At 45.2% G+C, this 13,618-nt stretch overlaps 1 protein-coding gene across 5 annotated transcripts in view; it reads left to right on the top strand.

Annotated features, from left to right (window-relative positions):
* MIS18BP1 (MIS18 binding protein 1) overlaps positions 1-13,618 on the top strand; it is a 39,420-nt gene that overhangs the window by 383 nt on the left and 25,419 nt on the right. For 4 of the 5 annotated variants that reach the window (XM_040333308.1, XM_040333310.1, XM_040333306.1 and 1 more), the window contains exons 2-4: positions 6,165-6,682; positions 10,534-10,925; positions 13,194-13,267. In XM_040333308.1, coding sequence (XP_040189242.1) covers positions 6,292-6,682; positions 10,534-10,925; positions 13,194-13,267 — 857 coding nt within the window. In that variant the 5' untranslated portion in view covers positions 6,165-6,291. The remainder of the gene's footprint in view (positions 1-6,164; positions 6,683-10,533; positions 10,926-13,193; positions 13,268-13,618) is intronic. The other variant, XM_040333309.1, reaches the window with a different exon arrangement.

Raw genomic sequence — 13,618 nt, 5'->3', positions numbered from 1 at the left:
TAATACCCTAGAGAATAAAATGGCGATCATTGCAATACTTTTTGTCACACCATATTTGCGCAGCGGTCCTACAAGCGCACTTTTTTTGGAAAAAAATCACTTTTTTGAATTAAAAAATAAGACAGCAATAAATTTGGCCCAATTTTTTTATATATTGTGAAAGATAATGTTACGCCGAGTAAAATGGTACCCAACATGTCACGCTTACAAATTGCGCCCGCTCGTGGCATGGCGTCAAACTTTTACCCTTAAAAATCTCGATAGGCGACGTTTAAAAAATTCTATAGGTTGCATTTTTTGAGTTACAGAGTAGGTCTAGGGCTAGAATTCTCTCGCTCTAACGATCGCGGCGATACCTCACTTGTGTCGTTTGAACACCGTTTTCATATGCGGGCGCTGCTCACGTATGCGTTCGTTTATTTATTTTATTATTTTTTACACTGGAAAAAAAAAAATGATCACTTTTATTCCTATTATAAGGAATGTAAACATCCCTTGTAATAGAAAAAAGCATGACAGGTCCTCTTAAATATGAGATCTGGGGTCAAAAAGACCTCAGATCTCATAATTAGACTTAAATGCAAAAAAAAAAAAAAAATTGGAAAATGTCATTTTTTCAAATGACAAAAAAAAAAATGTTGCTTTAAGAGGCTGGGCGGGACTGACGTTTTGACGTCACTTCCGCCCAGCAGAGCTATGGGGACGGGCGAAGGAGATTTTTCCTTCAGTCTCGTCCCCGCTCAGCTGCCGAACGGTCGCGATCTCCTCCGCCGCTACCGACGGCTCCGGTAAGCGGCGGAGGGCGCGGGAGGGGGGGGGGGGGCCCTCCCCCGCCACCGTTAACGGCGATCTCGCGGCGAATCCGCCGCGGAGACCGCCGTTATCGTTACCAGAACCGCTGACAGTAAAGATAGATACCTCGGTTGTGGCAGCAGCTGCTGCCGTTACCGAGATATGTATCTTTAAAGTTAGGCCGTATATAGTCGTACAGCGGTCTGGAAGTGGTTAACTACTTCAGCCCTGGAAGATTTAACCCCTTGATGACCAGGCCATTTTTCGCGATAAGGCACTGCATCAATTCAATTGACAATTGCGCGGTCGTGCGACGCTGTACCCAAATAAAATTGACGTCCTTTTCTCCCCACAAATAGAGCTTTCTTTTGGTGGTATTTGATCACCTCTGTGTTTTTTTTTTTTGCGCTATAAACAAAAGAAGGGCAACAATTTTGAAAAAAAAACACTGGGGTAGATTCTAGTACGGGCGCGCATAGTTACGGCGGCGCAGCGTTTCGTTTTTACGCTACGCAGCCGTAACTTCCAGGAGCAAGTGCTGTATTCACAAAGCACTTGCTCCGTAAGTAGCGGCGGCGTAGCGTAAAAGGGGCCGGCGTAAGCGCGTGTAATTCAAATGTGTAAGGGGGCGTGTTTTATTTACATTTTTGATGACCCGACGTGATTTGCGCCGTCCGTGTACATATCCCAGTGTGCCTTGCTTTCAAGTACGGCGCAACGACGTATTGGTTTCGACGTGAACGTAATTTACGTCCAGCCCTATTCGCGAACGACTTGCGCAAACGACGTAAAAAATTCAAATTTCGAGGCGGGAACGACGTCCATACTTAACATTGGCTGCGCCTCCTAATAGCAGGAACAACGTTACGCCGGAAAAGTCTTAACGCAAACGACGTAAAAAACGAACGTTCGTGAATTGGCGTAAGTAGGCAATTTGCATACTCTACGCAGAAAACTACGGGAGCGCCACCTAGCGGCCAGCGTCAGAATGCACCCTAAGATACGACGGCGTAAGAGACTTATGCCAGTCGTATCTTAGGCTACAGTCGGCGTATCAAGCTTTCTGAATACAGAAAGTAGGTACGCCGGCGCAACTTAGCAATTACGCGACGTATCTATGGATACGCCGGCGTAATTGCTCTCTGAATCTACCCCAATGTCTTTTACTTTTTTCTCAGTTTAGGATGATATGTATTCTACATATTTTTGGTAAAAAAAAATCGCAATAAGCGTTTAATAATTGGTTTGCGCAAAAGTTATCGCGTCTACAAAATAGGGGATAGATTTTAGGCATTTTTTTGCTAGTAATGGCGGCGATCTGTAATTTTTTTTTTTTTTTCGGAATGGCAACATTATGGCAGACACATCGGACACTTTTTGGCACCCGGTGACATTTATACGGCGATCAGTGCTATAGAAATGCATTGATTACTGTATAAATGTCACTGGCAGGGAAGGGGTTAAAGTGGAGTTCCACCCAAAAATTAAGGTTCGGCTTTTCAGAAATCCCCACTAGGGTTGTCCCGATACCACTTTTTTAGGACCGAGTACAAGTACCGATACTTTTTTTCAAGTACTCGCCAATACCGAATACCGATACTTTTTTTAAAAAATGTGTCCCCAAATGCAGCCATGTCCCCCCACAGATGCAGCCATGTCCCCTCACAGATGCAGCCATGTCCCCCCCATATGCAGCCATGTCCCCCACGAATGCAGCCATGTCCCCCCCCATATGCAGCCATGTCCCCCCCATATGCAGCCATGTCCCCCCATATATGCAGCCATGTCCCCCCATATATGCAGCCATGTCCCCCCACAGATGCAGCCATGTCCCCCCACAGATGCAGCCATGTCCCCCCACAGATGCAGCCATGTCCCCCATATATGCAGCCATGTCCCCCATATATGCAGCCATGTCCCCCCACAGATGCAGCCATGTCCCCCCCAGATGCAGCCATGTCCCCCCACAGATGCAGCCATGTCCCCCCACAGATGCAGCCATGTCCCCCCACAGATGCAGCCATGTCCCCCCACAGATGCAGCCATGTCCCCCCACAGATGCAGCCATGTCCCCCCACAGATGCAGCCATGTCCCCCCATATCCAGCCATGTCCCCCCACATATACAGCCATGTCCCCCACAGATGCAGCCATGTCCCCCACAGATGCAGCCATGTCCCCCACATATGCAGTCATGTCCCCCCACATATGCAGCCATGTCCCCCACAGATGCAGCCATGTCCCCCATATATGCAGCCATGTCCCCCCACATATGCAGCCATGTCCCCCCACATATGCAGCCATGTCCCCCCACATATGCAGCCATGTCCCCCACAGATGCAGCCATGTCCCCCATATATGCAGCCATGTCCCCCCACATATGCAGCCATGTCCCCCCCCCCCAGATGCAGCCATGCCCCCCCCCACATATGCAGCCATGTCCCCCCCACATATGCAGCCATGTCCCCCCCACATATGCAGCCATGTCCCCCCCACATATGCAACCATGTCCCCCCCACATATGCAGCCATGTCCCCCACAGATGCAGCCATGTCCCCCATATATGCAGCCATGTCCCCCCACATATGCAGCCATGTCCCCCACAGATGCAGCCATGTCCCCCACAGATGCAGCCATGTCCCCCATATATGCAGCCATGTCCCCCCACATATGCAGCCATGTCCCCCATATATGCAGCCATGTCCCCCACAGATGCAGCCATGTCCCCCATATATACAGCCATGTCCCCCCACATATGCAGCCATGTCCCCCCCCCCCAGATGCAGCCATGCCCCCCCCCCCACATATGCAGCCATGTCCCCCCCACATATGCAGCCATGTCCCCCCCCACATATGCAGCCATGTCCCCCCCACATATGCAGCCATGTCCCCCCCACATATGCAGCCATGTCCCCCCATACCTAGATGCCGCCGCCTAGTTAATCAGCGTGCGGGGAACATTACAGCTTTTATTTGAATAGCTGTGTGTTCCCCGCCGTGTATAGACACTCCCCCTTGCTCGGGATTGGACGGGTGATCTGCACTTTGATAGACAGATCACCCGTCCAATCCCGAGCAAGGGGGAGTGTCTAGGCGCGGCGGGGAACAGACAGCTATTCAAATGAAAGCTGTAATGTTCCCCGCACGCTGATTAAATAGCGGCGGGGGCGTTGCGGTATGCGACGGGGGCGGGGGAAGGGGGGTAGTATCGGATCTGGCATCGGGGGAATTTGCGGGAGTACAAGTACTCCCGCAAATGCTCAGTATCGGTCCCGATACTGGTATCGGTATCGGGACAACCCTAATCCCCACCCCCCCTCCGGTGTCAAGTTTGGCACCTTTCAGGGGGAGGGGGGTGCAGATACCTGTGTAATACAGGTATTTGCACCCACTTCCGGGGAGAGACTCCCACGGGAGTCACTCCACTCCCCCCCCCGCCCCCGCTGCCTTCTGTGAAACACACTGGTCCCAGGAGACAGTGGGGACCTCTGGGAAAGCGCCACGCTACTCGCGCATGCTCGGTAGGGAACCGGGCAGTGACGCTTCCCTTCCGATTCCCTCACCGAGGATGGCAGCAGAGAGACAAGTGATTGCTCATCTTCGGCTGCCGACATCGCGGGTGTGCTGGACAGGTAAGTGTCCATTTATTAAAAGTCAGCCGCTGCAGTATTTGTAGCGGCTGACTTTTAATTTTTTTTTTTTTCGCGAGACCTCCGCTTTAACACTGGGGGGCGATCAAGGGGTTAAAGGGGTTGTAAAGGTTCATGTTATTTCACCTTAATGCATCCTATGCATTAAGGTGAAGAAACACCTGGCAATCACTGCCCCCCCCCCTGTTTTACTTACCTGAGTCCATTTGTCTCCTTGGTGCGTCCCCGCTGTCCTCCTTTCCACGGAGTCCCAGCTTTGATTGGATAGATTGATAGCAGCTCAGCCATTGGCTCACGCTCCTGTCAATCAAATCCAATGACGCGGGCGCCGGGGGGAGTGGGGCCGAGTCATACACTCGGCGTCTACGGACGCCGAGTGTATGACTCAGGAGCACGCCCGCAAGGTAACCCCCCTCGGTAGAGAGCTTCCCAGAGGGGGGTCACCTAATGCGGAGAGGAGCCGCCAAGGGACCCCAGAAGAGGATACATCGCTAAAAATGGCGCTGCTATACCGCCTGAAAAACTTCTGCATTGCATACTCGCAGAACTCCCAGAAGACAATGGGGGGGGCCATTGTATCTTGTTGTTCTTTACACTCTCTCTCCAATGTATATCATTGTTCTTTGTACATTGTATCTCGTTATTCTTTACTCTGTACGTTGTATCTCGTTATTCTTTACTCTGTACGTTGTATCTCGTTATTCTTTACTCTGTACGTTGTATCTCGTTATTCTTTGCACTCTGTACGTTGTATCTCGTTGTTCTTTACTCTGTACGTTGTATCTCGTTATTCTTTACTCTGTACGTTGTATCTCGTTGTTCTTTAATCTGTACGTTGTATCTCGTTGTTCTTTACTCTGTACGTTGTATCTCGTTATTCTTTACTCTGTACGTTGTATCTCGTTGTTCTTTACTCTGTACGTTGTATCTCGTTGTTCTTTACTCTGTACGTTGTATCTCGTTGTTCTTTACTCTGTACGTTGTATCTCGTTATTCTTTACTCTGTACGTTGTATCTCGTTATTCTTTGCACTCTGTACGTTGTATCTCGTTATTCTTTACTCTGTACGTTGTATCTCCTTGTTCTTTACTCTGTACGTTGTATCTCGTTATTCTTTGCACTCTGTACGTTGTATCTCGTTGTTCTTTACTCTGTACGTTGTATCTCGTAGTTCTTTACTCTGTACGTTGTATCTCGTTATTCTTTGCACTCTGTACGTTGTATCTCGTTATTCTTTGCACTCTGTACGTTGTATCTCGTTGTTCTTTGCACTCTGTACGTTGTATCTCGTTGTTCTTTGCACTCTGTACTTTGTATCTCGTTATTCTTTGCACTCTGTACGTTGTATCTCCTTGTTCTTTACTCTGTACGTTGTATCTCCTTGTTCTTTACTCTGTACGTTGTATCTCGTTATTCTTTACTCTGTACGTTGTATCTCGTTATTCTTTACTCTGTACGTTGTATCTCCTTGTTCTTTACTCTGTACGTTGTATCTCGTTGTTCTTTGCACTCTGTACGTTGTATCTCATTGTTCTTTGCACTCTGTACATTGTATCCCATTTTTTTTTTTTTTGCACTTCGTACATTATATCCCATTGTTCGTTGCACGTTGTATCCCATTGTTCTTTGCACGTTGTATCCCATTGTTCGTTGCACGTTGTACCTCATTGTTCTTTGGTACAGTTTTATGTAGAAAAGTAACCGCTTCATGTTGTCTTCCTAGGAAGAACTGACACTGGCCCTATGATGAGTTACAGTAAGAATTGCAATGAAAAAAAAACCATTGTTGTAAAAGCTTCAGGGAATCATACTGAGGAAGGCTTCGGGGAGGACCAGCATCTTATTGGGAAATGAGGGCTCTGAGAATTGTAGAAAAGCCAAGCATAAAATTTCTCTCTGGCCTGGATATTGAGACAAGTTCTGTTCCTCTGGACTCCATCCCTCCAAACACACACACTTCGCTGAAAGAAATAAGGGAACGATGGCAGCAGAGTCTATCCATTCAGAGACCCTCTAGAACAAGCGCTGTAAGCTCAGCGCTTCAATCAACGTTTATTCCGGGCAGCGTGGGTTCACCAGACTTCTCCGATGTTAGCAATGTTTTCTTCACATTGGAGAGGCAAAGTACAGAACCGGATGCAGCCAAGGAGGTCGTGCCTCGTCGCAGGACAAGGGAGAGCCCCCTTAAACCTTGGAACCCCAATGACTTTACGGGTGTTTTTTTAAATAACCAAGAAAAAGGTGAGATGATCTGTTATGGCAGGGCTCGACAAATCCCGGGCGCCAGGTCGCCATGGCGACTAGAAATAGGGTCCTGGCGACTTGGCTTGGAAGGGGGGGCAAAAAAAAAAAAACATTTTTTTTTTTTTTGTGAGCTGGCACCATCTGGTGGTGGCCGTTGGTATTACAAGTTAAGCATTACAAGTTAAACAGCAATTCTAAAGTAATTTTTCACTGCCATCTTCTTCCCTCTAATTAGAACCCCCAAACATTATATATATTTTTTATCCTAACACCCTAGAGAATAAAATGATGATCGTTGCAATACTTTCTGTCACGCCGTATTTGCGCAGCGGTCTTACAAGCGCACTTTTTTTGGGAAAAAATTACACTTTTTTTAATTAAAAAATAAGACAACAGTAAAGTTATCCCCATTTTTTTTAATATTATGAATGATAATGTTACGCCGAGTAAATTGATACCCAACATGTCACGCTTTAAAATTACGTCCGCTCGTGGAATGGCGTCAAACTTTTACCCTTTAAAATCTCCATAGGCGACGTTTAAAAAACTCTACATGTTGCATGTTTTGAGTTACAGAGGAGGACTAGGGCTAGAATTATTGCTCTCGCTCTTCCAATCGCGGCGATACCTTACATGTGTTGTTTGAACACCGTTTACATATGCGGTCGCTGCTCACGTATGTGTTCGCTTCTGCGCGCAAGCTCGTCGGGACGGGGCGCGTTTTCTGGCTCCTAACTTTTTTAGCTGGCTCCTAGATTCCAAGCAAATTTGTCAAACCCTGTGTTATGGGACCACACCTGGTGTCTCTTTAGAGGGGATATCAACCCCAAAGGGTTCCTTTATCATATCTGTTGGTAGTAGACATTCCAAAACCTTTGTTGTCAGGGATTCAACATGGTATTCTTTTTCACGTTATTGTTAACGGTTTCTACAACTATACAGGTGAAATTTAATATAAAAAAAGAAATGAAATATCAAAAGGTTATCGGGCCATATTCTTAAAGAAAGTAGGCGGGCGGCGCGTAAGCCATTTACACTCCGCCGCCCCAACCTACAGGAGCAAGTGCTGTATTCCCCAAACACTTGCTCCGTAGTTTGGGGCGGCGTAGTGTATTTGGCCCGGCGTATCCCCGTGTAAATTTAAGGGGGCGGCTTCTATTTAAATTAAGCGCCCCCCCGATTCTAACGAACTGCGCATGCGCCGGGCTTAAAATAGCCCAGTGCGCATGCTCCAGTTCTCGGCGTAAAAAAGGTCAATGACGCCGACGTGTGCATCATTGACGTAAAGTCGTATTCAAGAACGACTTAGTAAAACGACGTACCCGACGAGAAAACACGACGCGGACCATGACGCCATACTTAACATGGCCTACGTGGGACTGGCGTAAGGTTACCCCTCATATAGCAGGGGTAATCTTACGACTACGCAAACGACGTAAGCGACGGTTACGCGACGCAAATTCGTTCGGGAATCGGCATATCAGGCTCATTTGCATAAACAAATGAGACCTGAACGTAAACGCCACCTAGCGGCCGGCGGAGTAATTACATTTAAGATCCGACAGTGTAAGTGACTTACACATGTCGGATCTTCAGCGTATCTATGCGAAAATGGTTCTAAGAATCACTCGCATAGATACACTGGCCAAAAAAGAGAGATACGATGGAGTATCCTGAGATACTCCATCGTAACTTTACTCAGAATATGGCCCATCGTGTTTATCGGCTTATAACGCACACTCCCCCCCTCCTAAAAATCTGATGCAAATCATGTGTGCGTGTTATATGCTGATATTTGCATTGGGGTGCCTCGGAGGGGAAGGGGGGGATGAGCGCCGACAGGAGGATCTCCTGTTCACTCAGCGGCCTCTGTTATATGAAGTCCCGCCTCCTGGACCGGCTCCTATGTTAGACATCAGATGTCCCGGCATTGGACCAGTGTTCTGTCTTTAATAGGAGCTGGTCCAGGAGGTGGGACTTTGTATTACAGAGGGCGCAGAGTAAACTTGGTAGTATGTAGTATGACATGAGGCAGCAGATGGGCACTGATCAGGCTGCAATGGCAAGGCTGCATTGATTGGCACTGTTAATTCTGCACTGGTTAGGCTGCAGATGGGCACTGACCCTTATTTTGCGTTCAAGTTCTTTATTTAAAATGTAAGGTTTTTTTTTTTATTTTTTTTTCTGAAACTTACCTCTTTAAAATTAAGAAGCGTGTTATAAGCCGATAAATATGGTAATTTATTTTGGTAATTCAATTCAAAAAGTGAAACTCGTATATTATATAGATTCATTACACTCAGAGTGATATCTTTCAAGATTTTTTTTATTTTAATTTTGATGATATGGCTTACAGCTAGTGAAAACCCCAAATTCAGTATCTCTGAAAAATAGAATATTACAGAAGACCAATTGAAAAAAAAATATTTTTAAACCGCCACACCACAAGTTTTCGGAGAGTCCTGTATTTCACCGGTAGTTAGTTGTGTTTTTTTTGTTCTTTGCATTCCAAAGAATTTTCCTGGCACTTGTGGCTGAAATTTTTGTTGGTCTACCTGACCATGGTTTGGTTTCAACAGAAGCTCTCATTTTCTATTTCTTGATTAGAGTTTGATCACTGCTGATTGGCATCCTCAATTCCTTGGATATCTTTTTATATTTCTTCCTGTTTTATACAGTTCAACCACCTTTTCCCGCAGATCCTTTGACAATTCTTTTGCTTTCCCCATTACTCAGAATCCAGAAAACGTCAGTGCAGCACTGGATGAAGGATGCAAGGGTCTGTCAGGAGTCCAGAAACTCATTGACCTTTTATACACACACACACACACACACACACACACACACACACTACAAGCAAACAGATCACAGGTGAGGATGGTTACCTTTAATAGCCATTCAAACCCCTTTGTGTCAACTTGTGTGCATGTTATCAGGCCAAAATCACCAGGGTATGTCAACTTTTAATCAGGGTAATTTGGGTAGTTTATGTTACCATTATGATTTAAAAAGAGCACAGTTGATTGATAATAAATGGCTTCAGCCAAACACTAACCACAAGTGAAAAAAAAGTTTTTGTGTTATCATTCATATTCTCTGAAAAATGGCCAAGAAATCATAAATTCTGCCAGGGTATGTAAACTTATGAGCACAACTGTGTGTATGTGTCTCTCTCTCTCTCTCTCTCTCTCTCTCTCCCTCTCAGAAACTTGTATAGCGCAACACATGCAAACTGAATCGCCTCAGGGCACTTGGTATCTGTTTCCTACTATATTTTTCCTTCAGAATAGATGGGTTAGGTTTCAGTGACACCTAACACTGCAAATTATCAGTGCCCGTCAGTGCCGCCTCATCAGTGCAGCCTATCAGTGAAGGAGAAAAATTACTTATTTGCAAAATTTTCTGTCATTTTCATTTATTTTTTTAACAAAAAAAAATCCAGCAGTGATTAAATACCACCAACAGAAAGTTCTATTTTGTGTGAAGAAAATGAGAAAAACTTCATATGGGTACAGTGTTGCATTACCGCGCAATTGTCATTCAAAGTGCGACAGCGCTGAAAATTGGCCTGGGGCAGGAAAGGGGGTAAAAGTGCCGGCATTGAAGTGGTTAAAACTGCATTCAATTTTGTGAATTCCTTTCCTACAACGCGTTCTACTGGAAACATGATTAATATTTGGATTCTTTAGCGGTGCCTGCCAATACCTTCACTGGTTTCAATGCTTCTAGGTGGCTTGAAGACGGTTGAACGTTTGGTGGACACGCCTCTGGTTGGCAGTTTAGCAGACTTTACCAGCTGACAAGTATGCTTTAGGATTATCTTTATTCATTTTTCTCTGTGTTTTTAGATCTTGGTCGGAAGCAAACGCAGAATTTACAGGACAAGTTGTCTGCTGTTGATGGCTCCTTGAGCAGCACCAGTAGTTTGAGTGTTTTTGAGGACGATGTTGGTCATGTAGAGGATGAAATACCCCAAGAAGACCAAGAAATTGCTACAGCTGCTAAAGCCACCAGTCCAAAGTTGGCTAATCAGAGGCTTCCCAGAGCAGTCCAGGCAAGGAAAACGTCAGATCCTCAGCCTGAAAAAGAGAGAACCAGCCACGATCCTCTTGATGATCTCTATGAACTTGCGCTTACTTCACCGAAAATAGTAATACGCATCCCCCGAAAAGAGAGATCTCCTGAAGTGACCTTGGAAAAAGATAACCACCCAAAGCAGGATAACCATTCGAAACAAGAGGTACGGACTTTCTAGTATAGGATTACTGTTGTGTGACTTTCACTATTGGTGCATCATCTAATATGTAGAATTGTGCTCACCCTGTATGTTGCCACATTTAAAGTGTTACTAAACCCAGGAGCCTGCAGTCACTATATCTGGTCTCCCACAGTACATAGAAGATGGAAATACAATTATTTTAGTAAATATAAACTGCTAAATACCTTTTATCATCAGCAGTATATAGCAGCTGAGTGACTTATATCTGTGTCTAGTTAAAGCTTGTGTAGGAGGAGTTTTCATTTTTTCCCTGATTGTCCTATGAGTCTGCAGGATAGTGTTGCCACCTTATCCCTTTAAACCCAAACACATATACCGTATTTATCGGCGTATATCGCGCACTTTTTTGCCCTGAAAATCAGGGCAAAATCGCGGGTGCGCGACATACGCCGATACTCGCTTCCCGCACCGTGTTTGAATGCCTGCGCCGACATATACCGAGCACAGTACACTCGCGTACATTCGGCCAGGCTCGGCTTCACTCGTAGTCACGCTCTGTGACGTTTATGCGTGAGAAGCCGAGCCTGGCCAAATATACCCGAGTGTACTGCGCTCGGTATATGTTGGCGGAGGCTTCAAACTGAGCGCGGGAAATGGGGATTCGACATGAAGACAGCGCGGGAGAAGCCGGGAGGACACCACCGAGGCCGCAGACGGACGCCGGACCGGACGAGGCCGCCGGGCAAGATACCAAAACTGTAAGTAGTAAAATGTAATAATACCCCGATAAATACGGTATATATTACACAGGTTCTGTGGATGATTAAGGTGATAACTAAGCTCGCTTAGTGCCTTATCTGCATTAAATTGGCCTCAGAACCTGTGTAATTCATATGTGTTTGGGTTTAAAGGGATGAGGTGGCAACCATATTGCAGGACCCTTGACCCTCTGTCTGGACAGTGCTCATTGGCCCTGTGCTGATCACATGCACCCTCCAAAAAGAAAATAAATACATTTCTAGCAATACACACCAAACTGAGCATGTGTAGCTTGTCCCTACAGGTAAGCCAATAATGAGGCTTACCTGTAGCTACCCTGGATTCGGTTTAGAAGATCTCCCCTGCATGTGCCGATGTAATCGGCACTAAAGCAATGGCACGTACGTGCTGTTGCTTTCAGTGACTGTGCCGTTACTGGCGGGTCCCGCACGCATGTGCGGGATTGACGTCATCACGGCTCCGGACAATCACGGCACCGGACCTGCGATACCCGGAAGTAACTCTGGGACGACGTGTTGCCGGCCGGCCGGTGCTGTGTCGGGCACCGTGGCAGGGTCTTCGATCCCAGGTGAGTATTATGCCTTTGTCTTGCAGGTGTTAGATTTATTTTATTTATTTTTTGCAAAGTGGGTTTACAACCACTTGAAGATGGTTTGCGGACTCTGGAAGAAATGGAGGATCGGGGATCAAACAGCCTTTTTTTTTTTTACACAATGCAGAGGATTTAACCCCCTTAGGTTCCACAGTGAGTATTACAAGCATGGTATGAAGAGGACAGAGTGGCATAACAACCAATTTAAGTGGCCTAGTTTGTCGCCATTTCAGAAGCGTGCACAATTAAAAAAAAAAAAAAAAAAGTGACATTTTGGGTATCTATTCACATTATACATAAAAATTGGGTATATATATATTATAATTTTTAATTTATGAAAGTGTTTCGCAAATATCGTGTGACATAAATATATTTACTACTTTATTCCCTAGGGTTTATGCTAAAAAATGTGTGTGTGTGTGTGTGTGTGTGTATATGTATGTGGGTATGTATATGTGTGTATATATATATATATATATATATATATATATATATATATATATATATATATATATATATGTGTATGTGTGTGTGTGTGTGTGTGTGTGTGTGTGTGTGTATATATATATATCTCTAAATATGTGTTTTATGGTTAGGGTTTGAGTACATGTATGAGAGAAATGTCAGAATTGGTCCGGTAAGCAAGTGGTTAAAATGTAAATTTGTGTATATGTCATTGATGGTGAACAATTGTGTTTGTATTCACAGAAAGGGTTGTAAATATTATGAAACTATTTATGATGATTTTTAGATCCTAATTCTAGAGGAGTTATACTAAAATCGTATTTCCAAATGGCAGTCTAGCTATACACCCAATATGGATTATTCAGCGTTTTACATAAAATGTCCTTCTATGGCTCATGGTTTTCCTTGTTTTAATAAAATCAACCTTTTTATACATTTTTTGTTTTCCCCAGGATAAGGTTGTACTGAGCGAGTGGTTTGTGAAAGGTGTTGAGAACAAAGGAGTATATGTAGAAGGAAAGCGAGTGTAAGTACGTTTTTTATTTTTTTTCTGTTTTACTAAGGGGAAAAAAAAACATTGCGCCAAATGTATGATCTCTTAGATTAGTTAAAGCCTAGGTGATAGATTGCAGGAGAAATTGCAGGACTATTTAAAAGGCTTGTGCATGCGAAGAAGGCAGCTGGCTACAAAGTCGCCGCTGTTGGCGGCGAGGACCAAAGAGCAGTGAAGAAACCGGGTCAGGTGAGCACAGCGTTGGATCCCTAGACAGCTGAGTGGCTGTTTTGTAGCCACTTCCCGCCTGTATGTTGTCCTCTGGTTAAAGTGGTTATACTGGGATGAGGCCTTCACCTCAATAATTGGGTATTGTACAGGCGG

This window comes from Rana temporaria, chromosome 13 (genome assembly GCF_905171775.1).
Source record: "Rana temporaria chromosome 13, aRanTem1.1, whole genome shotgun sequence".
Classification (NCBI taxonomy): Eukaryota; Metazoa; Chordata; class Amphibia; order Anura; family Ranidae; genus Rana; species Rana temporaria.
This window is presented reverse-complemented; position numbering and strand designations above follow the sequence as displayed.